This window comes from Mirounga leonina, unplaced genomic scaffold, assembly GCF_011800145.1.
Source record: "Mirounga leonina isolate KUSES-001 unplaced genomic scaffold, KU_Mleo_1.0 Mir_418, whole genome shotgun sequence".
Lineage (NCBI taxonomy): Eukaryota > Metazoa > Chordata > Mammalia > Carnivora > Phocidae > Mirounga > Mirounga leonina.
In genome coordinates, this window is record NW_023270739.1 from 2,521,649 (window position 1) to 2,548,150 (window position 26,502).

At 52.3% G+C, this 26,502-nt stretch overlaps 1 protein-coding gene across 1 annotated transcript in view; it reads right to left on the reverse strand.

Annotated features, from left to right (window-relative positions):
- Nucleotides 1-26,502, reverse strand: part of MPPED1 (metallophosphoesterase domain containing 1) — a 60,482-nt gene that overhangs the window by 13,145 nt on the left and 20,835 nt on the right. Inside the window, exon 3 of the mRNA XM_034987251.1 lies at nt 9,778-10,003. Coding sequence (XP_034843142.1) covers nt 9,778-10,003 — 226 coding nt within the window. The remainder of the gene's footprint in view (nt 1-9,777; nt 10,004-26,502) is intronic.

Here is a 26,502-nt window from a genome sequence, read left to right on the forward strand (position 1 = left end):
GGGGGGGGGGGCCATACCACCAACGTCCCTGGTGCCCCAGCCCAGGGCTCTGCGTGCCCCCCTCATCTCACCCTCGCACAGCCCTGCGAGGGGAGAATCCGAGTCTGATTTCCCAGAAGCAGGACTCAGAGCTCAGGGAGAACACGCCAGGGCCAGGGCCAGGGACCCAGGGAGCCCCGTCCGGGCTCTGCAGCCCACAGCAGCCGCCCGAGGGACGGGGCCAGGGGCCGGCGGGAAGCAGTGGCCCCTGAGGCCGCTGCCGCCGGCCGCCCCGAAGCTGACCAAGTCCGCCCACTTGGGCTGGACCCCTGCGCTGCTCTGCTAGGGCTGAGATCTCGGGCCAGGTCCTCGACCCAAGCCTCACCTTCCCTGTCCATAAAATGGGATGAAAACAGTCCTGTCTGCCCCGATGCTCGGCAAGTTAAGCAGGACGATTCTGCAACAGCTCCCGGGGAGCTTGCGGACCCAGGCGGTCTCAGGTCTCAGCTACAGAAGAGGAGGGAAAGCCTACCTCTCTGGCCTGAAGGAGGAAGAGGAAGGCCACAGCCTCGCACTGAAACCACCTAGAATCGCAAGAGGTATAGTAAGAGACACAGCTTTAGAGGCACAGGACTGGCAGCCTGTTACCCAGGGCACGTGGGTCTTCGTGGCCCTGAAGTAACCAGCAGGGAGCCTCAGGGGGTTAAGGGGAGGGAGCTGGGCCTGTGACTCACCCTCTGTAAAGCTGGGCCCCCAGAGGGCTTCTGGGGACAAGGGGAGAATGGGCCAGAAAAGGCCGCCACTGGCCACAGGGAAGCAGGATGCTGCACCAGATGGAGGAAGATGCCCCTGACCTCCGGCCTCCGGGTGGGTCCGCGAAGCCCAAGAACTGGAAGTAAACCGTCCACGGCTGTGTGCACCCACAGACCGGGGCGGGCACAGTCCTGTCTGAGGGGCTGCCCAGGACGGCCCCAGCCAGAGCTTCGCAGAACACGAGCGTGCAATCCAAACGTCCAGTGCCCTGAACACCTTGGACAAGTATTGGAGGGAGACTGAAAAGTAAACGTTTTTCAAACGAATAAAAAGCTTCTCTTAAGAGAAAGAGCGAAGGATTCTGGGTGAGCGGCTGGAGTTGCACCAAGCCAGGATTCCTGGCGGGGGCGGGGGGGGGAAGGGCCTGAAGCCGGGGGGCTGTATCGAGCAGGGCCGGCGTCCCTGTGGCCCCAGCAGCCTCTGACCGCAGCCGGGCACAGCAGGTGCCAGGCTGCCACAGGACCCGGGCCTGGCCAGGGTCCCAGGACCTCGGCCACGTCCTGGCGAGAGCTTCTGAGGGGCTAGGAAGAAGCCAGGGTTTCACTCTATTCGCCTCTATTCTGTTTTCTCCAAAAGACCTATTTGATGAAGTTTAAAAAAGAAACCTTTTAGCATCTCTCTGTACCCAGTTCAGTGGGCGGGGGGTGGGGGGGGAGGTGCCCTCCATCCTACCACCCAGGCCCAGCCCAGCCCTCAAGCACTGGGGCACCCTAAGCAAGTCCCTTCACTTCTTGGGTCCCAGGCTCCTCAGATGTCCAGTGGGGACGAAGGTCTAGAAGATTACAAGCGACGGGAGCACGGGGCCTCGGGGACAGCCGTGGGCACAGTTACTATGACAACTGTCCCATCGGCAAGCAGAGCCTGGCTCCCGAGGGTCCCAGCCTTAAAACTCCCAGGCAGCTCGGTGCCTGCCCCCACCCCACCCAGCAGGGCTGCCCTGTGCACACAGGGAAGGGAACGAAGGACATGGAAGGCTCAACCCCTGCCCATACCCCGTCCCCGGGGTGGCTCGGTGGGCAGCCCCTGCCTGTGCAGAACACCCTGATCTCGCCCCCCTACCCCCGTTCTCGGCAATCCAGGCAGCGAGCTGCAGAGGGTTAGACCGTGAGTGGGACCACCACGTGCTGAACATTTCCTGTGTGCCAAGCAATTTACGCACACAACCCCCTGGAATCCTAAGAGCAGCCCTACAGGGGGGGTTATCCCTCCTGTCATTTCACAGAAAGCCAAGATTCTGACCCAAGATTACCAGGCTGGGCCCCACCCGCCAGCAGGGGTGTCAAGAGGGGCCTTGTCCGGCTCTGGCGTTTAAAGAGAGCTGGTCTCCGAGGCCCCGGGCTCCCTGCGAGAGGCGCAGGGCACCCCGCACTCCTGCCTGCAGGCAGCACCAGGCCTCCAAGCTGAGCACCAGGATCCGCGCCCAGACGCCCGGCAATGGCCGGCAGCCTCTTCTCAAAGTTTAATGTCTCAGCAGGTTTATATTCCTTCTTTCAAAATACCAGAAGTAATTAGACCAGATGGACGAGCTGCATGCCAATTTCACTCCCTCCCGCACTCCTGTTTTGTTTTTTTTTTTAAATCAAGGCCATTTTCAGTTAAATGAGAACAAAAAAATGTATCCAAAACCCATAAATGAATACAGTATGTATACAGAATTTTTTTCCAACACTCAAGATTCTGTGACAGCTGAGCTCTTCCTCTTCCTCCATGGCTGGTTCCCACCCCTTCCTCTAAGATGCTCTACCCAAGGCTCGGTGCCGAGTCTGCTCCTGAGGGGACCAGACGTGGCTTTCCTGTGACTAGAAAGTCACAGTGCCCTGGGGGCGGCGTCACAAACACACCGTCTCCCACGAGACTCGGGACCGGAGGCCTGCAGTGACGGAGCCTCTGCTGGCGTTGGGGAGGGCATGGGGTCCAGAGACGGGCGGCAGGCCTTCAGCCTGGGGGTGAGGGGCAGCAGGGTAACCAGGGAGGTGGCAGGGTCAGGCTCTGCTCTGGAGGGACCAGCACTGAGGAGGAGAGGTGGAGGAGGAAGGACCCTGGAGGCGAGGAGCTTGGGGGAAGGCCCGGAGGAAGGTCCCAGAAAGACACAGGAACACCACGCCAGACCAGGCCTGAATGTTAACTGAGTTCCCACAGCCTGGCATCTGTCACCTGTCCATCCATCCATCCATCCATCCAACCATCCAAAAAACATTGATTCTGATGAGCCAGGCGCAGTCCTAGCGCTGGAGTGAAGACTACAAAAACAGAGAGTCACGTTCCTGTTCTTGTGGAGCCTCCAAAATTCTAGTAGGAAAAGAGGCATGACAGAAAGCTACTGCTAGAGTCATGAAGACCGCGTGGTCCTGGAGCTAAGAGGACCGAAGGAGGGGGAGAGGCCCAGACACGGAGCCCAGATACGAGGTGGAAGTGGCTAGTGCAGGGCATGCCAGGAGGGACAGACTGTCTCCGCTCAGTGCTGGGCCAAGCAGGCATCCACGTGGAGACACCCAAGATGGGACCCCTCCTGCTCACCGTCGACACACTCACTGCTGGCAGGTCCAACCCCCACGCATAAAAGGCTAAATAGCAAAGCTTCCAGAAGACAACATGGAAATATCTTCACAACTCCAGGGGACGGGAGATTCCTTAAACAGAACCCAAAAAGCACTTACCACAAAGAAAACCACGAATATGTTGGACTACCCCACATTAAGAACTTCTGGCCATCTGAAGTCACCACTGAGAGAGAGAGTCACAGAGGACGAAAAGCCACTTGTCACATTACAACAGACAAAGGGCTCCCATTCGCAATACACAAAGGATCTCTACCAACCAATAAGAAAAAGACAGACACCCGATTATTTCCATTAAATGGGCAAAAGACGTGAGCAGTTCACAAAAGAAGACACCAAGTGGCCGACAAAAGATGCTCGGCCTCCCTGGCCATCGAGGGAATGCAAACCACACTGGGAGGCCAGCAAGCAGAACGGACGTAATTTAAAAGCCCTACAATACCAAGTGCTGGCAAGGACGCAAGGCGAGGGACTGCTGGATGGGGAAAGAAATCGGCATCACCGCTTTGACAAACGGTTTAGCGGTTCCCCTAAAGAACCGCAGAGCCCATGACCCGCCCCCTCCATTCCTAGTGGGGGTGTGTGTGTGTGAGCGTGTCATGTGCATCCGTTCAGGAGCACGGATCTCTGTACCCCAAGAGACGCGTTCGAGAACGTCCACAGCAGTAGTATTGATAACAGCCCCAAAGCCAGGGTGGCTGGGTTTACAGAAAATGGACGAATAAGTTGAGGTATATTCATACGATGAAATCCTACGTAGCGTGGAGAAAAGACCCAATTACACCTGCCCATGCTGACATGTGCGGGAAGAATCTTGAAAATATAATATTGAGTGTAAAAAGCGGATGCAATGAACATCCTGTTCACTGTGAACTTCAGATAAACAACAAAGAATTTCTTAGGGTAAGTCCCAAAGATTGCACGGGACACACTCATACTACAGATTATTCTCTCTGCCTGACTGCTGCAGGATGGGGTTGGTAAGGCACCCTGTCACGGGGCAGGGCAGGGGCACGGCAAGGACTGTGGGGGACAGGCATGCAAGCATGGGGCCGGGAACTGCCCTGGGCCAAGGCTGGGTCAGCACAGGGTGTCAGATGTTATGGACCCCCCAACCACCACCACCTTCATCCTGAGCACCTGGACGGCGGAACAGGCCTGATCCATGTCTGGGTCTCCAGAGCCCTGCAGGGGGCCGGGCACACAATGGCCTTGTGGCCTTTAGAACGCATGGCCCAAGGAAAATTTGGAAGGATTCTCTCTCCCAAGCCCCCACCCCTAGTAGCACCGAAAGGACTCTCCCTGACCCCCCACCCACGCCCCCGAGAGCATGCCGGCGCATCCCTCTGCAGGGGAATCATCAGCGCAGGCAGAGGAACTGGGGCCCTCTAAGTGGGGAGGGGTTAGGAGGATACCAGGCCCAAACACAGTGGGTCTGTGCTTGCACACCCCTTGTGACGGGCAGCTCACCACTCAGTAAGGTCACATCACCTCTCTCCTGGGCTCCTGCCTGTGGGACGGTCTTCCCGCACTGATGAGAGCCTGCCTTTGTCACTGTCTTCTGTGCCCCTGCTCTGCCGGCTAGGGTCACACTGAACAGGTCTCCCCCTCAACCTGGGTCAGCCCTGCCCACATGCTCCAGACACCATTGCTATTCACACACTCATGGCTAGAGCTTTATTCAATCCCCGATCCCCCCACTGGTATAATTACGCTTCTAAAGCTGGAGAGAACATCTCCTGTATTCTCCGTGTTAGTCAATGTGTTGGAGAGCAGGGAAAAGAAAGGGAAACCCAAACATCTGAACTTAGTAATCATCACCACCATCTTGGCCAGGCTATCCTCCTAATGAGCCGCCATATGTCCAGGCGGTCGGTGCCAAGGGGCTGAGTCTCGGCAGACAGTTGGGGGGTGCACAACCCCTGCACCAGGCAGAATCAGCAGCAGGACCAGGAGGCGCTGCAGCCGTGAACACCTTCCCAGGGGCAGCGTCACCTGGGAACAGCACAGAGGAGCCTGGCGGGGCAGTGTCCCCTTGTGCATTTGGGACACTGAGGCTTGGAGATGCATGACTCAGCAGGTCAGACATGGAGTGGGAGTCAGAGCCTGGGGGCACCCCGGTGTGTCTGGGTCCAGCGAGCACTAGACTGACAGCCTGCACATATGAGTGCTGTGTCCCTTTTGGACCTCAGCTGTGCTGTGTGGGTTCCCAACAGGTTGATGACACAGGGTGACAGGATGACACAGGCAGAGGGACCTGTGACTGAGAGCTGAGCATCGGCCTCCAGAATGCCCACGGCCCTGCCAGCCTCCTGGCCCTTGCCTGAGCTGTTCCCTCTGCCTGTCACACCCTTCCCCAGCCCCCCACCTGCATAGCTGCTTGTGTCCCCTCAGCCCCAGCCCCTCTCCCAGGAGAAGCCTTCCCTGACCCCAGCTCCCAGCCCCTCTCCCAGGGGAAGCCTTCCCTGACCCCAGCTCCCAGCCCCTCTCCTTCTGGCCCTTATGGAATCAAGGATTTGGCGGCTGATGTGTCTCCCACGAGGACATAAACCCCGTGAAGGCCGAAGCTGCACCTGTCTGGTTCACAGCATGTCCCCAGGGCCTAGATCAGTGTGTGGCATTCAATACAGCCTTGACAAATGAACGAAGCAATTAACAGGAGACCACAAGAACACTGACTGGATCCACTGGCCTCAATATCCTCACAGAGCCAGTAAGACCCAGGTGCATCAGAAGGTTTTTTGGAGAACCAAGGAACCCATACAGACCCATTGTTCTGGGCCCGGAACTGAGTACAGGTTCATACAAGGACACTGACTTCTATGCTGGAGCAGGAAGAGCCCAGACTAGGAGTCCAGACAACGAGTCATTATGTGGCCCTGGGCAAGCCACAGCCCACCTGCACCTCTACTTGCCCTTCTGTGAAATGGGATAGAGTCCTGGCCCAGCCTTGGGGGTTGCTGAGGTATCAGCTGGAGTAGAGCTAACCCCATCCCGGCCTCCACCCCAGGAGTTCCCAGTAATAGTAATTACAACCAACCTCCAGGGCCTTGCTCTGGGCCAGGCCTTCATCTGGATGGGCCCACACAGACTTCACAACTGCCTATAATGTGGTAGTATCATTTCCTCACTCCACAGAAGGACCAGAGAGGCTAAGGCACTTGCCCGACGTCACACAGCTACATATTCATAGTGTCCCAATTTGAACAGCCCTTCCCTTACCAACCAACCGCTGGGCCGTGGTTGTTGCTGTGACACCCAACACCTGCTCCCAGCCCCAGATGGGGCCCAAGGGAAATCAGGGCAGTTGCTGAAAACACCAGCCCATGGCCTGCATGGGGAGCATAGACAAGGTACCACTTAGCCCTCGGCATCGACGGCTGCCCAAACAGTATCCAGAAGATTCTGGGGGAGCCTGGCACAGAATGGGACTCAGAAATATGGCTCCTCTCCTGCCCCCTCTGCTTGCGGAAACTACAGTTCAAACCCCCCTCCGACAGGGAGCCCTCCTGGATCTCACCAAGGCCTCCTGAGGTCCCTTCTCTGGCCTAAGCCTCTCACTCCCGCACTCAGTACTAGGCTCCACATGGCATCAGGTAGTGGGTGTGCACCCAGCCAGCCAGGATGACAGGTAAGGGGGTCAAGGAGAAAGCAGTAAGGCCCCAGGAAAATTCTGGAACTAAAGGGTCTAGAACTGTCAGGCTGGAAATCCCAAAAGCCAAAGGCAGTAGCCACTGGCAGCCCAAGCACAGGGTGGCTGGACCTCACTCAGGCCTCGGGAGCACCAGCACTTGGCCTCTAGCTGGCAGAGGGGACAACAGGGCTGGCCCAACACCCTGGCCCTCCAAGCACCCATGAGCCTGAGAGCAGACTGTCAAACGGGTTGCTCAGCCCCCAGCCATAGGGGTGCATACAGCTGCTCTGGGGGAAGGGGGTGGACACTGAGTGACACCTGCCAGTCCCCATCCCCTGCTTATCCTCCAGCCCACATACTGGGTTCTGGACAAGGCGGTGTTGGAAGGCTGGTCTCTGCAGCAAATAACAGCAATGGGGTCTCTGTTCATGAAGAGCTTATTGGTACAGATACCAGGCCCAGCTAAACCCTCCTGACACCTTCACGATCACCCTCTGCAGGACGTGCACTGTCACTTCCATTCTGCAGGGAAGGAAACTGGGGCACAGAGAGGTTAAGTGACTTACCCAGGGTCACACAGCTCATAAAAGCAGCAAATCATTCCTGAGCAAATTCAGGAATTTGAGGCCAAGATTTGAGCCCAAGCAGTTTGGTTCCAAAACCACACTAACTCCTATAGAATAGAATATCTTTTTAAAGGGTTGTGTATGTATGTGGACGTGCAGGGGTAAGGGGGTGTTCAAAATACTGGGCAAGGAGATGCAGTCCAGGCTGCCTGGTCTGGTACCTGAAGGCCTCCCCCTTGGCCCTCCTGACTTCCCTCTTGCACCTCACGCTCCAGTCCTTGCAGCATGTTCAGCCAGACTCCTTCTCCAAATCTGGGCTCCAGTGGCCTGCCAGGCAGATTCAACCGTCTCCTCTCCGCTCCTGTCCTTGGCACTGAGCTTATCATGTCCTCTAGTGCCCCAGTGGTCCTTGATCATCAAGACCCCAGGGAGATCATCAAGACCCCAGACACGATGAGGACCAGAGAGATGGCAGCAGGCACCTCCTGTGGCTCAGGGACAATGGGACAGCCCACATCTTCCTTCTGCCCCTTGAGGAGGCCTTGGCAAGATGGAACCAGGTCCTAAACCCGCCAGCAGCCTCTGGCCACCAGGTGTCACCACAGGGCATCCACCAGGCAGCCCGGGTTCTCCCAGACACACTGTGTTGGTAACATCTCTCCCCCAAAGTCCCTGCACCCATACAGTCCCCGTGTGCCCCCAAATCATCCCTCAGCCTCCCTGCATGTACTGCTCTGATGGTGCAGCTTCAGGCCGTTACCCCTCCATAGCTGTGAATGCCCTTCTCCTCCTTCACAGCTCAGGTCACCTCACCTCCTCCAAGGAGCCTTCTGGAATCACGCCACACTTTCAAGGACATGTGACCTCTCCCCACTGTGTATGGTATCCTCCTCACCCTGCCAGCACTTGGCACCCTGTGGCTATTGCCAGCTCTAAGTCCGCTAAGGGCCACTTGGCCTGTCCACCTACAGAATGGGGACAATAAATCAGTCTGCTCAGGGCTGAGTAAGAATTAGAAACAATGCTTATGGAGACTTTAGCACAGGGACCAGCTTACTGAATTTGCTCAGGAATGATTTGCTGCCCACCACCATCACCATCACAACTACCACCATCATCACCATCACCATCATCATCACCACCTCCACCACCATCTCCACCATCATCATCATCACCATCACCACCACCATCATCATCACAACCATCATCACCATCATCACCACCATCACCATCATCACAACCATCATCACCATCATCACCACCATCACCATCATCACAACCACCATCACCATCATCACCATCATCATCATCATCACCATCACCATCATCACCATCATCACCATCATCATCATCATCACCATCACCACCATCAACATCATCACCATCATCACCATCATCATCATCATCACCATCACCACCAACATCATCACCATCATCACCATCATCACCATCATCACCATCATCATCATCATCATCATCATCACCATCACCACCATCAACATCATCACTTTCACCATCATGATCATCATCATCACCACTACAATGGCCATCACAACCATCATCCCCATCATCATCCCCATCATCATCACCAGAGCTCTGATGGACACACTGACCATCACAAAGAAGAGTCATGACTCTTTCTCACCATGATCCCCACTGAGCCAGGGATGAGGTCTGATTATTCTGTGCACCCAACAGAGAGTAAGAGCTTGATATGTACTCACGATTGAAACAACCGCCATCCCCGACACAGTAAACCAGGTCTTCGGCCTTCCATGAAAATTACAACTGCCTTTCCTCAGCCTGGCTGATCACTCGTCATCCCTCACCCACACATCTCTGGTGTGTGTCAGGGGCATGGGCAATGGGGAGATTCCTAGCATACACAGTAACGGTTGAAAGCAGGGGTTCTGGAACCAGAGTGCCTGGGTTTAATCCCAGCTTTGCCCCTTCCTAGCTGCATGACATTTGGCAAGATCCTCAAGCTCTCTGTGCCTCAGTTTGCTCACCTGGAAACTGGGGATAATAACAGTAGCCGTCTGTATGTGAGACGAACAGCACAGAGGACACAGCTGATAGAACTACTTGCCAGTTAGATATGGGGGCCTGCCGGGGGCCACACAGGGGTGCAGGAAGAGCTGAGATCTGGAGCTCCCCAGTGCTTCTCCCAGCCCCACCTCCCCCAGCGCCCAGCCTGAGGTCAGGAAGGCACCCAGGGCGCACTCACCACGGCGAGCCGTAGATCCGGAAGCCCCGCACAGTGACCTCCGAGTCCTGCAGGTAGATACAGTTGGTCAGCAGGGACTGCACGTTCTCATAGTTCTCCGGCTTCAGCTTCGACACAGACGGGAAGTAGTAAAAGTCTTGCTTGATGAGGTCAGCCATGAACTCCTGGTCGAAGGTCAGCTCATGGTTGCCGGCAATCACGATCTTGTACTCGTAGGGCAGGCTACCTGCAGGGGTGGACAGAGACACGCAGGACACCGCTGTTGGCCTGCTGAGAGCCACCCCCCAGCGGGGGGAGGGCGGCGGGCGACAGGCACCGGGATCCCCGGCGGAGCAGCCCCCGCTCCTCGCTCCCCCATCCATGCCCTCAGATCAGAGGCACGGCAGGAGGCCCATCCTCCTCCCTGCAGCCTGCCTGCTCCGGTGGCAGCTAGGTGACAGGCCACCAGACCCAGGCCAGCAGGAGGGCCCCTGGCCTCATCCTCAGGACTTACCCGCCTCGGGTTCCTCTGTCTGAGCCACTTTTCCCCTGAAAGGAGACCCCACCCCAGACCTCCAGGCCTGGCCCCCCAGCCTCACTGTCCCAGGCCACTCACCCCACGGGGGCCTGACTCGGGAGCCTCCACGCTCCAGCAGGAAGCACAAGTTCCTTGCAGAGCCCGTGTGAAACCTCTGGAGACCCCACGCTTTGGGGAAGGGCCTACCCTGACTGTCCAAGCCAAATGCAATCCAGACAAAGCTGTCTATGCAGAACATATGCTGAACCAGTAACAGGTCCTTCCAGCTTGGCTCTGTGCAGAGCCCCGGGCCATTCTTCCACAGCTTCCTTCCTTCCCTTTCTTCCTCTGGGGCCCCACCTTGCAGATGCCCTGAGCGGGTGTGGGTGCTGTCTCCTGCCTGACACGGCTGTGGGCCGCCCCCCCACTACCACAGCCCCTCGGACTCAGTAAACCACCACCCCCACCCTTGGCCCCCACTGCCCCCCAGAAAAGAGCCTGACCCCAGACTCGGGTCTCTGCCTCCCCATCGCCCACCTGCCTCAGTTGCCGGGCTCCCTGGGCCTAGAGAAAAAGTTATGACAGTACCTGTTGGCCCCGATTTGGATGAAAATGTAATGTTGAAGCTGAGCCAACCCGGAGGCCCAAATCCTTCTCCTGGCCCCTCCAGCCTTCTGTCTGGGGGGGGGCCCTGGGTGACATGTTGGGGAACCCTCCCAAGGGGCCTCAACCTCCCGGCTCCTGGCAAACGGAGAAGGAAGAGCAACAGGCCGCCTGGCTGCTGGAGATCCACCCTTCATAGCGCTTATTCTCTGACCCCGGGTGGCCATGACCCCCACAAGAGCACACACAGCCGCAGTGCTCAGTTTGGGAGCTCGCTGGCTTCAGTTCCAATCCCAGCTCTGTCACCTCTCAAATGAGCAAGTCACTCAACCTCTCTGAGCCTCAGTTTCCCCTGACCACGGAGGGTATGCCTGGGGAATGCCCCTTCCTGGGAGCTAAGGACCTCCCTGCCCCCGCCCCCTCCCAGGAAGAGCAGGGCCTTCGTGAAACTCTGTATCCTCTGCCCTGTGAGTGTTCTGTCAGGAACCCAATTCCAGAAATGCCCCAACTTCTAAGGACCGTTTGCCTCACTGAGAACTGACGTCCACAATATCGGATCGGGTGGGACAGACGTGTGATCAGACTCGGCTCCTGATGGGCGATCTAGGAAGAAGTGTGCTTTTCCCAGCCCCGTGTGAGCTCTGGGAAGGGGCAGGGCGAGCCTGGTGGCAAACAATTAATCATGAGAATGATAAACAATAATACAACAATGTTTCGGGCACTGTAACTACAAGTATTGTATTCTAATGGCAAGGGAACAGAAGAGTCCAGAACGTAGTTAGAATCTTCTTTCTTGGGGGCGCCTGGGTGGCTCAGTTGGTTAAGCGACTGCCTTCGGCTCAGGTCGTGATCCTGGAGTCCCAGGATCAAGCCCCACATCGGGCTCCCTGCTCAGCAGGGAGTCTGCTTCTCCCTCTGCCCTCTTCCCTCTCGTGCTCTCTGTCTCTCATTCTCTCTCTCTCTCAAATAAATAAAATCTTAAAAAATTAAAAAAAAAAAAAGAATCTTCTTTCTTCACACCCCACCCCCACCCCCAAGACCAGGACCTACACATCCTGTCTGGTCTCGAGCTCTGTGGCCATGGCAAGCGGCTGCCTGAGGGCCACCTGAGTCCCAGCCCGGCCACGGAGGGGGGAAGGGAGCAAGACAGAAGTTCGCCCCAAAACTGGCAGAAAACCATAATCTTGCTCATCGCTGCCTCTCCCGCCGCCCCAGAGTCCTTCACAAGTTTAAGAAAAGAGGGTTTTCTCCTCCTTGGCGTTTATCAACTCTGGGAGCCCCGACACAATGACAGGCTCTATGGCCTGGGTCCCAGACCCAGCTCTGCCACTCACCAGCTGTGTGCCTCGGTCTCCCCCCCCTAGAAAGCAGGAAGAACACTCACCCCTCCAAACCGCTCTGGGGTTTCAGAAGACACTGAACAGAGACAAGCAGCCCTTGGTATTCACAGTGTCAGCTTCCCCGGGCCCCCGTTTGCAGGCCAGACCTGCCCAGAGGCACATTTCGTTTGGCATAACTTTTCTATTTGAATCTGGTTGCCAACATAAAAAATGCAAAAAAGTCCCAATAAAATGCCATTCTTTGTTTTCTAAAAATCGATCAATCAATTTTAAAATTTCATGCTCCTGGCTCAGTCAAGTGCTGAGTATCTGTGCCTCCCTTAGACCGGAAGCCAGTGTCCATCTGCCCCAGTCCCCACCTGTCCCTACTACACACACCCAGCCCACGTCACTCATTTTGAGGAACTGCCCACTCCTGGCAGGCCCCTGCCCCTCGGTGCTGCCAGTCAGGTGGGGGGGGGAGCTCTCCAGGCCTTCTGCCTCCCCATCGTGCCCACCCTCCTACTTCCATCACAGCCCACCCTTCTGGGCCCGGCTGAGGGGTGCAGAGTAACTGTTTGCTTCCCAAGCCGAGCCAGAGAGCTGCAAGGGCACGGGACCAGATATGTTTGCTTCGCTCGTCCCATCCCCAGCAGGTCCCAGCAGAAATCTGGCAAATGAAGCCGCCGAAAGCATCACAGGGCGACATGGAGCAGAGAACCCCTCAGTGGCCCTGCTCCGGCTGCCCGCGGGGAGGGAGGAGGTTTGCGGGGGCCTGAGCATCTGGGGGAGGGTCGTGGAGGACACCCCAGAGAAGACCACCATCTCCTGGACCCCATCGTGGGGCCAGCCACCCTGGGTAAAGGCTGACCCCTCCAATCCCCAAGGAACTTTGCAAGATACACTCTGTAGCTGGGGAAAATGAGGCTCTCGGGTCAGGAACCTGTCCAGGTCCCACAGCAGTGAGCAGGGGAGGGGCCACTGGACATGGGTCCAGCTGATCCCACATCTCTGGGTCAGCGACTCCGACTCCTTCAAGGCCACCAGGCCACGGAGTCAGCCGGGGACTCTCGCTGAGCCCCTTCCCGCACGGCAATCGGAGGATGAGGGGTGGCCTCTGCCCACAGCCTTCCAGCTCTGAATCTATGTTTCGACTTCACGTCTCCCATCCATCCCACTCTGAGCACCGCCCCGGCTGGGGGAGCCCTGCTAATGTATTTATGTCCTGTCTCTGACTGGGGGTGTTACTTAAACTAATTAGCAAACGACTCCAACTATACAGTTTCATTTATTTCTGTAGCTCGGGACTACCACGGACTGGGGAGTGAGCACGGAGCTGTCAGCTCTCCCCTGTTCCTCCCCCCTCCCTGGAGGAGGGAACTGAGAGGCTTCTTCCCTCCCAGGGAAGAATGGATGGGGGTCAAGGCTCCTGTACACAGAGCCAGGTGGGGACAGGAGCCGCAACTTGCTGCCTGATACCCTCAAATACTGTCTGGGCTCTCCCTGCAGAGTGGGTGCCACGGCTCGGAGGCAGGGGGCACGTCCACTGGCAAACACATCAATGGTCCAGCACCGCGCCCCTCTGAGCTGGAGGTCTAGCCACAGACATATCTGTCTGGATGGTCACTTGGACCTGGCAACTCTCCAGCTGTGTATAACCGTCACAGATACCGAAGTATAACTCTCCCCATTTTCCATCTGGGAAAAGCAAGGCTCAGAGAGGTTGCCTAAGTTTACACAAGTCACTAATAAAGTGACTGATAACTGCAGACGGCACTGGACACTTGACAGAACTTGGGGCTTGGCCTCATCAAACTCATCCAGAACTGGCACCCCAAACCTTCATGCCCACTACCTCCCAGTGAGTGTGTGGGTGGGCGGAGGAATGGAGGATGGAGGGACAGAGATGGACAGATTATGGATGAACAGATGGATGGGGAGAGATGGATGAATACATTTATCAATCAATCCATCCATCCTGAGATAACTCTGGCTGTCTTCTTTATACCAACCGACCTCCGGCTCCTGGGTCCCCTCAACTTTCCTCCAAACTTTTTCTCCAACTGCCCCAGCAGGTCATGTTTTCAGACCCATGTCCCTCCCCCACAACCCTGAATGTCCATCTCTGAATCTTCTCCAGTTGGACCTGCTCTCTCCCAGGTGGGAGTGGGGGAGCCAGAACTAAAGCTCTGGAATGGCCTGACCATCGTGGAGTGGTGTAGAGAAGTCCCCTCCTCTGTTCTAGGACTGCTACCTCTGTTGTTACCGCCTAAGGCTGCCTTAGCCTCCAGGTGCTCCCATGACCCTGCAGCTCTTACCAACCTGACTGTGGATAAAATGCCCACTGACCCGTCAGCACAGGCTTTCTTGCTTGGCTTCTGCCTCCCCTGCCTCTATCTAGGCCGTGAAGGTGGGGAGTGTTTGGGGACCTCAGTGACTGATTAACTGGAAGGGGCTTTATGGGTAAAACAGATGAGATGAACATAAACTCTTCAGCACACAGAGGGAATTAATGCTGTTCCCTCTGTCCTTCCCATCAGCAGGGAAGAGGGCTGGCCTGCAGGGGAGGGAGCACCTGCCTGACAAAGTGCCAGAAGGGCCTGAACCCCAGGAGAGGGAGTGTTCTGCAGGCGGGTGAAGCTAAGAGAGGGGACAGAAGGTCCAAATGCTTTTTCTTACCCACCTCCCCTCCTCGGCCCCTCAGAAGCAAAGAATCCAGTCAGCCTGTCCCCAAAGCCCATCAAGCCAGAAACTTGCTTTCTTCCCGGAGACTGGGCCCCGTTGTAATACCATCGCCACCCTGGTCAGCTGTCCACAAGCTCGGATGGAGCATGAGCCCTGTTCCAGACCCTAGAGAGACACCATCAGGGACACCGTGATGAACGAGACTCAGTCGTGAGTTCAGTCCCAGAAGTGACACACGGAGGTTCCAGTCCACATCACAGAGGGGACAAAGGAGGAAACTGGAGCTCAGAGAGGGGACAGGCACTGCCTGAGGTCACACAGCGAGACAGCGGAGAGCTGGGACGTGAACCCCTGGTTCCCGCCTCTGGAGTGCTGGACATTGGCCACCCCAGCCTCTCGTGGGACATGCCTGACGAGCTGTGGACCAGAAAGATATGAGGACAGGTAGGAGGAGCTGATCATGGACTGGACAGGCTGGTTAGATGCTGGGCCAGGTGGCTGATCTCCCAACTGGATCTCTGAGAAGCCCCAAGTCCTCGTGGAAACCAGCCCTGCTTCCAGAACCACTGGGCGTTGTCCTACCTTTGTAATCTGCATGACAACATTCAGACCATCTTCCCCAAATACTTCCTTTCTTCTCGGCCAGATTATCTGAGTTCCTAGCATTTGTAGCCATGGGTTTGTTGGTGGTAAAAAGACCATTAGGTACGAATCAGCTGAGCAGTAGAGGATGACCATATTGTTTTAACTTTCCATTTGCCGTATACATCCTAATAGATACGCATCCACAGATGGATGCCACACGGCCGCAAGCATGCACGGCATTCGGGGCTCACAGAGGGACACACACAAAAAAAAACCTCTGCTACTTGCGCTTCCAAGATTAATCTCCTTCCAAAAGGTTACAATTCTTTTTCGCTAACACTTAATCGTCCCATTGAACAGAAAATGCTGCCCCCAAACTGCGTTATCTGTTAAATTCAACAAGATACGCGCACGCTTCTCGGTAATCTATGCCACTCCCAGAGCCCGGCAGAGTTTTAGTGTTCTCTAAATGCAGCGACAATCAGGAAAATGCCCACTTATGGCTTTTCCCCCATTCCTATCTCACAGAACACAGCAGAGGGGGATGGAATAAAGAGACGGTATAAGGATCTCTGATTGCATTTTGAGTACATCTTTGACAGTTCTGTGTTTAAACACTTGCCAATGTCTGAGAGATTCACATTAGCAGACTTCTCGGTATGGTGCACAATCTAGAATAACATTGGGACAGAGCAGGCTCCACCACTCAGCTTTGAGCCCCCAGTGGGTCCCGACACAGCTCGGACGCGTTAATGCCGGGGACGCACAGCCAAGCACACACAGAGGGCGTGGGCCAGCAGTGCGGGGAGATGGGGAATTCTGCCTGAAGCCGGAACAGGCAGGAGAGGTCTGAAGACGCGTGCCTAGGTCAGTGGCCAGGGACCAGCGACAGGAAGACAGGAACACGCTCAGGGGCTGTGCCTACAAAATTTGTTTTCTGCTGCCCTGCTGTGAGCATTTCCTGGTGCTAGGTGGTGTCATATAGGCTATTTGCATTTTACATGGAATGCTTCTAGATTTTCCCCACCTGCCCCAGGTAAGAAGCAATGTAGCAGATGGGTTCATCATGGAGCCCAAAAAGCCTGAAGCTGAGGGGCGCCTGAGGGGTGCCTGGGTGGCTCAATTGTTAAGCAGAGCTTTCGGCTCAGGTCATGATCCCAGGATCCTGGGATCGAGCCCCGCATCGGGCTCCCTGCTCCGCGGGAAGCCTGCTTCTCTCTCCCACTCCCCCTGCTTGTGTTCCCTCTCTCACTGTGTCTCTCTCTGTCATATAAATAAATTAAAAAATCTTTAAAAAAAAAAAAAAAAAGCCTGAATCCGATTTCCACCTACTGGCTGATTGGCTGGGGATGAAAATTCACTTCTCTGAGCCTCAGTGTCTTCATCTATAAGAAGAATTCAGGGTTCTTGCAAGAAGCACACTAGGAAGATTGTACAGCGTCTGTGTTATATTTACCTCGGGGTTTGTTTTAATCGGGTATGGAAATGACTGTCACAGATAAGGAAGTTTATACTCACAGATCCCTAGACACAGGCGGCATTCAGGGCCATACCGGCCACACAGGGAAACCAGGGCAGGTCAGGAGGCAGAGGGAGTGAAGAAGAAACCTGGAATCTTTGTTGTGGTTTCCATGGGACAAGAAGCAAGTTTAGGATTGGCTAGGCTAGACCATTCTGGCAGGCTCGGGGGGCCCAGGGGCTGCCCCTATGTGTCAGGTGCCTGGCCCTGGGGTGACTGGGGGCCCCAGGTAGGGGCTGAGAGCCAGAGAGCCTATAAAGGAGGGGGTGGTGATGGAGGCAGGGGCTCTGGGTTGGTTGGTTTGTATACAAAAGGCATGCTCAAAGGTGGGTCCTTTTACTCTCTCTAGAATTGGTTAACTCTGGGACCGGCAGTGCCTCCAGGCTCAGCAAGGCCCCAAGATGTCAGAGCATCAGAATAAGGCAAATTACAGGCATATTGATACAACCTGGATGCCAGCCATTATTGGTGCCTTCCAGGGCTGTTAGGAGGACCAAATGTGTGTTCTACGATGCAATCCAGAAATGTCAGCCGGGAAGATAAAGATGAGAAAAGAGGGCTAGGGAGGTCAGATCACCTGCCTGGGGTCCTGCTGGCAGGTCAGCCTACCCAGAGTTGGGTGTGGAGACACCCAGGGTGGGAAGGACCCATCCTGGGATGGCAGACGCCGCACCGACCTGCAGGCGGGCCCTGCCACCCGCCCCGCCTGGCCCGCGGTCCAGCGTGGGAGGGTTTGGATTCCCAACTCAGTACTGGTGCCCATATTTAAAAGGCAAATGCAATTTTTCTTCTGTTCCATCCTAATAGCCAAAATGTTTAACTTTCAAACATTTCTTTTTCCTGGGAAATGTTTTAAAAACAGGAACATTCAGTCCTAATCATCTTTAAAAGCTTGTTCCAACTGCTACCGCAGAGCATAGTGACTTCAGGCTGAAAGAGACAACCAAAGAGTCTCTGCGTCCTTCCTCACAAAAAGAAGGCCAAATGCAGCGAGAAAGATTTCGTATGAACCTCCCCAGAAGCCGCAGCCTGGAAGAACACGCCAGGGCAAAGGTGTTCAGGAAAGGCCCTGGGGCCTCAGGTGGGGGCCAAGTTGGTCACATTCAGCGCTTGAGGCTATGGCACCCCCTCCGGGCCAGGCCCTGTTGGTGCTCTGACCTCAGCTTGCACAACATGCCCATCCCTGCCGTGCCCTGTCCAGGCGTCCCTCGGCGGCTAAAGGCCTCCTGCCTTTTGCTCCTGCTGTTCCATCCACCCTGGGACCCCTCTCTGCCCTTCTTTCTGGGGTCACTCTAATTCCGCTCGCCCTACACAGTCAGCCCAAGTGCCGCTCCCTCCAAGATGCCTGCTATGAACACCCTCCCTCACCCGATCAGGGCTCCCAGCCCTGCCCAGCACGTGCTCTTTCTTGCTTCCCCCACCGGCGTGGGCACCCTTCCAGGACCTGCCCAATTCCTCTTCTGTGCCGGGCACAGGGCTGGGCACAGGTAGGTCATCACACACATTCACTGAATCCACAAGGTACAGATGATGAGGGTCAGAAGGGTCAATGACTCTCCGAAGGTCTCCCAGCCAATCCTCTAAGGATGTTCTGGAAGGTGAAGCTAATTACCATGAATGGGACTGATGATCATGAAGATGCAGACCAGCCTGTCAGGTGGCGTCCTCCAGAAGTTGTGAGTCGTGTTACCTACCCCCTTGCGTTCCATGAGGAGGTGATGTGCAAGACTTGACCTTCTGAGAGCCCTTTTTCAGTTCTCTGAGCCTTCCAGGCAGGTGTGTGAGTAATGCTAGAGTGGGGGCTCCCCGGCGGGGGTGTCATAGGGTAAGACAGTGGGGCCAAAAGGGTACTTTCACAAGAATGGCATCTGAATTCCCACGTTCCTCTACTTGTTCTGACATCCCACGCAATCAACAGTAAAGCAATCAAGAAGGCATAACCCTCCAAGGACAAAGGTTTGGGAGTTGGAGGGATGGATGAGTGGACTGGCTTGGCTGAGCAGAAAAAACTCAAAGTAAAGGCTTGGGAGAGGGTTGGGGGAGGGGAAGGGAAAGGCTGGGGGCGGGGATCACTGGAAGCAAACCCAGCTGTGGCCAGAGGCCTGGTTGGCTCAGGGATGTAGACCCAGGTGTGTGGTCTGACCTAGAACCTGTTTCAGGAAACCAGGCCCTTCCCCCCTAGTCTCCACAGAAGAAAGGGGTTTAGTTTCAAGGGAAAATAACAGCTCCAAAGAACTCCATTTAGGGACCATCAGACCCCAGGGAGGATGGGCAGCAATGTGGGGACTGAACAGGAGGAAGATACAGTGAAAGCATAAACATGGTGACTTTCAAGACCCCAGGCCACTTCCCCATTCAGCTTGCAAATCCTGGGAGTCAGGCTTGCAAACGGGGAACCCCTTTCTGGGGAGAAAGACAGGGCCAGGAGGGAAAATCTACAGACAGAGATACAGGGGGTTCTCCCAAAGAGATGGCCAGGTCCCCGTGACGGCAAGCTGCTCCCCTCCCTGCACACACACAGCTTTCAAATGCACAAACACACAAGATCATCAGACCTCGGAGGAAAACCCCCAGGCTGAACACGGACTCAGAGACCAAAACAAGTAGAAGAAAGGAAATTGGAGAAAATGGGACTGATGCAGGAGAAATAACTTAATATATAATTAACACCCTCAGTGAGATAATAGAAGATATTGCACCCATGAAATTCTAGCAGGGTGCTCTTCACAAAAGAAATAAAATCTTAGCAGCATTTTAAAAATTTGGTTTAAGAGTAGGAAGATAAAGTTGAGAAAATCTCCCAGAGACTGGAACAAAAAGACAATGACATGAGTATCAAGCGAGAAAAGATACAAAAATCAGTTGTATGAGTTGTGGAAGGAGATGTCACAGATAAAAGAGAAGAGGGAAATTTTTAAAAATATAAGAATATGAGAAAATGTCCCAGGATTAAAAGACAAAGTTTGCGCCATTAAAAAGGTTGCCCAAGTACCCAGAAAAATGAATGAAAAAAGACTCACACCCAAGGCACACTGCCCAGAAACAAGACAGCTCCTACACTAAAGATGAGGTATGCAAACAAGAGTGGGGTTCTCACTGGCTATTCCAGAAGTGACAAGAACGGTTTTGGAGCAATGCCTTCCAAATCCTGAGGGAAAACCATGTGCTGCCTGGAATTCTATAGCTAGGCAAACTATCAGTCAAGACTGAGGACAGAATAAGGACTTTTACTGACATGCAACTTTGCCAAACATTTATGTCTACTGCACTCTTCCTCAGAAGGCTATTGGAGGGTGTGTTCCACCAAAATGAGGGAGTAAACCAAGAAGAAGGAAGCCACGGGGTGCTGGAACCTGGGGCTCCAGGATGGAAGAAAGGCAGAGACTCCAGGATGATGGCAATACGGAGGCTCAAGAGTCCAGACTGGGCCAGGGGTCAGAGGCTCAAGGGAAAATGGGAAAAAGGAGCCAGAAGATGGCTTAGCAGGACTCATCACACTGCTGGGGGGCATTTAGAGCTCTGCAGGGGGTGCCTGGGTGGTCCAGTCGGTTAAGCATCTGCCTTCAGCTCAGGTCATGATCTCAGGGTCCTGGGATCGAGCCCCACATCGGGCTCCCTGCTCATCAGAGAGCCTGCTTCTCCCTCTCCCTCTGCCTCTCCCCTCTGCTCATTCTCTCTCTCTAATAAATAAATAAAATCTTAAAAAAAAAAAAACCTCTGCAGGACACAGGGATGAACCACGATGGGCACACAGACAAACAAGAAAGCACACAAAACAATTGACTACTTTAGAAAAAACAAGTTGTGCAATGAATATTTAACCTAAAACTGTCTTAGAACAATATTAAAGGACAGGAGAAGAGATGTGTGTATATGGGTAGAGAGGCTAAGTCTCTAAATCTTCATTTTTAATTGTAAGAAATTAAAGAGTAACATCTAAAATTGAAAAAAGACAGTCATATAAGTTTGTTACTTAGAGACATCCTGGTAATAAAAGCTACCAGGATTACATGGACAATGGGAATTGGGACTGAGGAGGAGGATGGGGAGGGGACTGCTGGTTTCATCATAAGCCTCCTAGCGCGCTGTGACTATGTATATGTATTACTTTAATGCAGATAAAACTTTAATTAAATAGGAAGGCAACAGGAGGCCAGGCATTCCTTGCCCACTTCCTAATTCTCTCCAGGGTAGCCTGACCTCACTTGCTCTGCCTATTGCTCAAAACCTAGACCCAAATCAAACCAAGGCACAGTTAAGACAGATTGAAAGATAAAACGGGCAGAAAACTTTAACTGGTTGATTCCTCTGATATTCTGAGCATCTAAGTGTTGGGGTTACTCTGGCAGCCAGGTTCAAAGGCAGGTGATCTGGCCAAACAGCTCCTCACCTGGGCAGGTCAGGCAGCCATTAATGACATCACAGGTGTCACCTGCTGAGAGTCTGAGACAGGCTCCCTCATGCCCTATTTCTAACTCTCAAAATAACAGTCTCGCAAAATGGGCAGCATGTTTGAAAGATATAGATAGAAACTGGGGCTCAATGAGGTTACATAACTACACAATTGATAAGCAGGGAAGTGGGAATCTGAACCCAGACCTCTCTGAGCTGAAGCCCATGACTTCCCCTTCTCTGCCACAACCAACACATATGACAGGTGCCAGAGGTTTTTTTCTACTAAAATTCCTCCAAAAAAAAGACTGTTGCCATATATTTTAGTCCTTACAAGATCGCTCCTGCTATGAGGAGCTCTGAATGATTTTATTTTAAATAACATAATACTTTGGAGAAGATCTTATGGCCCCTGTAAACAGCCTATGAAGGCCATTTTTAAAAGTTCTATAGATCTTAGAACAAATTAAATGAATTCAGCAAAGATGCAGGATACAAAAACGATGTGCAAAAAACTCAGTTGTGTTTCTATATACTAATAATCAATCTAAAAATAATGCCAATTGCAATAGTATCAAAAAGAACAGAATACTTAGGAATAAATTTAACCAAAGAGGCAAAAGATGTGTACACTGAAAACTACAAAATATTTGCTGAAAGAGATTAAAGAAGACACCAAATGAAAAGACATCCTATGCTCATGGATTGGAAGGGTTCATATTGTTAAGATATCAGTACTATCCAAAGCCATCTCCAGATTCAATGCAATCCCTACTAAAATCCCAATGATGTTTCTTGCAGAAAACCCTTGCCAAAACTCATATGGAATCTCAAGGGACCTTAAATAGCCAAAATAATCTCAAAAAAGAAACACAAAGCTGAAGGTCAAACACTTTCTGATTTCAAAACTAACTAAAAAACTATGGTGACTAAACAGTATGGTACTGGTCTAAATACAGATGCTGATCAATGGAATAGAATAGAGAGCCCAGAAATAAATCTTCACATATATGGTCAAATTATTTTCTTTTCCTTTTTTTTTTTTTAAGGGAGAGAGAGGAGGGGGAGGGGCAGAGGGAGAGGGTTCCACACCCAGCATGGAACCTGACACAGGGCTTGATCTCACAACCGTAGGGCTTGATCTCACGACCGTAAGATCATGACCTGAGCCAAAATTGTATGGTCAAATGATTTTTAACAAGGGTGCCAAGACCACTCAATGGGGGAAAGGATAATCTTCCTAACATGGGGTTCTGGGAAAACTGCTATATGCATCCAAAAGAATGAAGTTGAACCATTACCATACAACACATACAAAAGTTAACTCAAAATGGAACAAAGACCTAAAAGTAAGAGCTAAAACTACAAAATTCTTAAAAGAAAACATAGGGGCAAAACTTCACGACATTAGATTGGGCAATTGATTTCTTAAATATGATACCAAAAGTGCAGGCAACACGACAAAAAAAAATTCTAAATTAAAATCTTCTGTGGATCAACCGAGTGAAAAGGCAACCCACAAAATGGAGAAAAATACTTGCAATTATATTTCTGATATGGGGTTAATATCCAGAACATATAAAAAACTGCAATTCAACAACAAGAAAAATGTAGGCAAAGGAGTTGAATAAACACTTCTCCAAGGAAGACATACAAATAGCCAACGAGCACATAAGATGTTCAAACATTACTCATCATCAGGGAAATGCAAATCAAAACACAGCGAGATACCACCTCACACCTATAAGAATGGCTATTATCAAAAACCCAGAAAACAGTAAGTGTTGGCAAGGATGTGGAGAAATGGGAACCCTTTTGCGCTGTTGGTGGAAATGTCAAATAGAACAGCCGCTATGGAAAACAGTATGGCAAATCCCTGAAAAATTAAACATAGAAGTAACATACAACCCAACAATTCCACTTCTGGGTATATGCCCCAAAGAACTGAAAGCAGGGTCTCAAAGAGATATTTGTACACCCATGTTCATAGCAGCATTATTCACAATAGCCAAAAGGTGGAAGCAACTCAAACGTCCATCGGACAGAAGACCAGATAAACACAATGCTGTATATCCATACAATGGACTATTATTCAGCCTTAAAAAAGGAAGGACATTCATTCTGACACATGCGTGCACCATGAAGATATGCTCAGTGAAATAAGCCAGTCACCAAAGAACTAATACTGTACAATTCTACTTATATGAGGTCCTTAGATTAACTGAATTAATAGAGACAGGAAGTAGGATGGTGGTTGCCTGCAGCTGGGGGGAGAGGATATGGGGATTTATAGCTTAATAGGTATGGAGCTTTGGTTTTACAAGATGAAAAACTTCTGGAGACGGACTGTGGTGATGATCACACAACACTGTGAATGTGCTTGATGCCATTGAAATGTACATTTTACAAAAAGTTAAAATGATAAATTTTATGTATATTTTACCACAATTTAAATTTTTTAAAAATCTCAGAAGAAGAAAACTAAGGACCTGAATTCCAGACAACTAGAATTGTGAGCTGGTAGAACCGTAGGTTCCTGGGACCTTAGAATCCTAGAAATGCTGTCTTTAGAATCTTAGAACCCTGGAGGCCAATCATCCTAATTGTGGAGGCAAACAATTTTAGAACTTCACAGGTCATCATGGTTTCGAGGTGGAAAGCACTGAGGAAGGGGAAGCACTGAGCTGACAAACCGGGGCTTTCTTGGGTAATGTCCCAACCTCTCAAAATAGTCACTTTCCAGACTACTGTTTGTCATACTGGAGTTCTAAAGAATTTTTCGTTCATTGATCCAACTGTGTCCCCTCCCCCCTTAGCACTCTTCATTGGTTCCCTGCTGTGTCCTGGATGAAGTCCAGACCTTTGCCTGATAGCTGGGGTCCCCTGTGGGTGTGATCCCACCTGTCCCTCCCAGGCCTGCTTCCACCCTCCTTCGCTGGCCCTGGGCTTCTAAGCAATTGCCTCATGTGTGCACCATGAAGATATGCTCAGTGAAATAAGCCAGTCACCAAAGAACTAATACTGTACAATTCTACTTATATGAGGTCCTTAGATTAACTGAATTCATAGAGACAGGAAGTAGGATGGTGGTTGCCTGCAGCTGCGGGGAGAGGATATGGGGATTTATAGCTTAATAGGTATGGAGCTTTGGTTTTACAAAGTTCATCACCCTCGTCACCATTCCCCCCCACCCCCGCATCAAAAAGTCCCAGCTGAGAAGCTTCAGGACAGGAAGCCCACACCTGCTTCTACCTTCCCAGAAAACTCCCAGTATGGATTTCTCTTAGGGTTTGACAGCTCTGGATGAAAGGCAGGGTTACAAGGTCAGATACCTAGCCCTTGTGCTACTGAATATTTTTCCAAAAGGTTTCACAGGTGCCTTCTGGCTACAAACAACTCTTTTAAAGAGGAGAAAATATAGCCCAAAGCAATGTTCTTTGCAGTAGCCACCGAAATAAGTATTCAAAAATGATTAAGACTACGGATTCCGGTTTTTTTAATATTTCTTTGTAAAACCCACCATTTTAAAGCTAAAAAGACATTTTGGATGTTAAGATATGCTAAAGTAAAATCATCTTGCACCCTCTGTTTACCCATTCCTTTATTCCACAATCCTTTTAAGGCCCTAATAAGTGCTGGGAACTGGGAACAGAGTGGTCCCCACACAGCCCCTTCTCCTGCCCTCTAGTGTGGGAAAGACACAGGCAAGCAGTTTGGGATCTGTAGTTGGGGTGATTCCAAGTCCTACGGAACCATACAGCACTAAGCTTTCCTTTCCCTGACCAGGAGTAAGGGAGGGGCTCTGAAACGGTGGATGAGAGACATAATCATAGAAATAGGTATCAGGGATCATAGCAGCTCCCCAGGCAGACAAGGTAGGGAAGGGCATCCTAGGAGGAGCACCTCACACAAGCAAAGGCCTGAAAGTGGGAAAATCCACCTGCTAGGTATCTGGCAATTGCTTAGAAGCCCGGGGCCAGCGAAGGAGGGTGGAAGCAGGCCTGGGAGGGACAGGTGGGATCACACCCACAGGGGACCCCAGCTATCAGGCAAAGGTCTGGACTTCATCCAGGACACAGCAGGGAACCAATGAAGAGTGCTAAGGGGGGAGGGGACACAGTTGGATCAATGAACAAAAAATTCTTTAGAACTCCAGTATGACAAACAGTAGTCTGGAAAGTGACTATTTTGAGAGGTTGGGACATTACCCAAGAAAGCCCCGGTTTGTCAGCTCAGTGCTTCCCCTTCAGTGTCGTGGCTGTCAAACCAGCCCAGAATTAGCTCCAAACGGCCTTCGGTGAGTTTCAGATCTTCATTTGCATCGTGCACACTCAGAAAGGTGTGAAATTCATCTTCTTCTTAAGAGAAATAAAAAAAACAAACCTATACGCTTAAAAAAAAATCTGCTTTCTTTTTAAAACAAATTTCAAAGAACTAAATCCTAACTTTTAAATAACTGTAAAAAAAAAAAAAAAAGGAAGGCATCTTTGGATGATATTAATAATAATAATTAAAGCTGCCATCAGCTTAGCATCTACTTTGTGGTGGGCACTTTAGAGGTATTCATAAAACATCCACAACAGAAACAGTAGCTGACTTTATTATATTTTTATCCCATGCCAGGTCCCATGCTGAGCCCAGATCACCCCCTGCCTCATTGAGCTCTGTCAATATTAGACTCCTTTTATAGGTGAAAAAACTGAGGCCAGTCTCTCCAGACCCACGTGCTTAGTTAAGCAGGATCCCAACTGCAATGTCTTATGCAATCCTCACAATAGCTCCACAAAGAAAGTATTACCCCACTTGGTACCCACTTGTGGATGAATACACTGAGGCACAAGAGTAACGATTATCTCGAGGCTGCCCAGTAGCCTTGGCATGTGGCCAGGCAGGGCTGGGGAGGGAGTCCACCTGCTGTTCCAAAGGCAGCATCTTTCCCAGTGGCTCCTCTCTCATGTAAGGAATTTGATTTAATTTATAAATAATAAACAAATAAGAGTGCCCACGGGGGGGGGGGGGGGGGGGGGGGGGGGCGGGGGGGGGGGGGGGGAGAGGAAGAGAGGGGCAAAAAAATCCCCCCCTTGGGGGAGGAGGGAGTTTGGGGGGGGGATGGGGGAAAAAGGAAA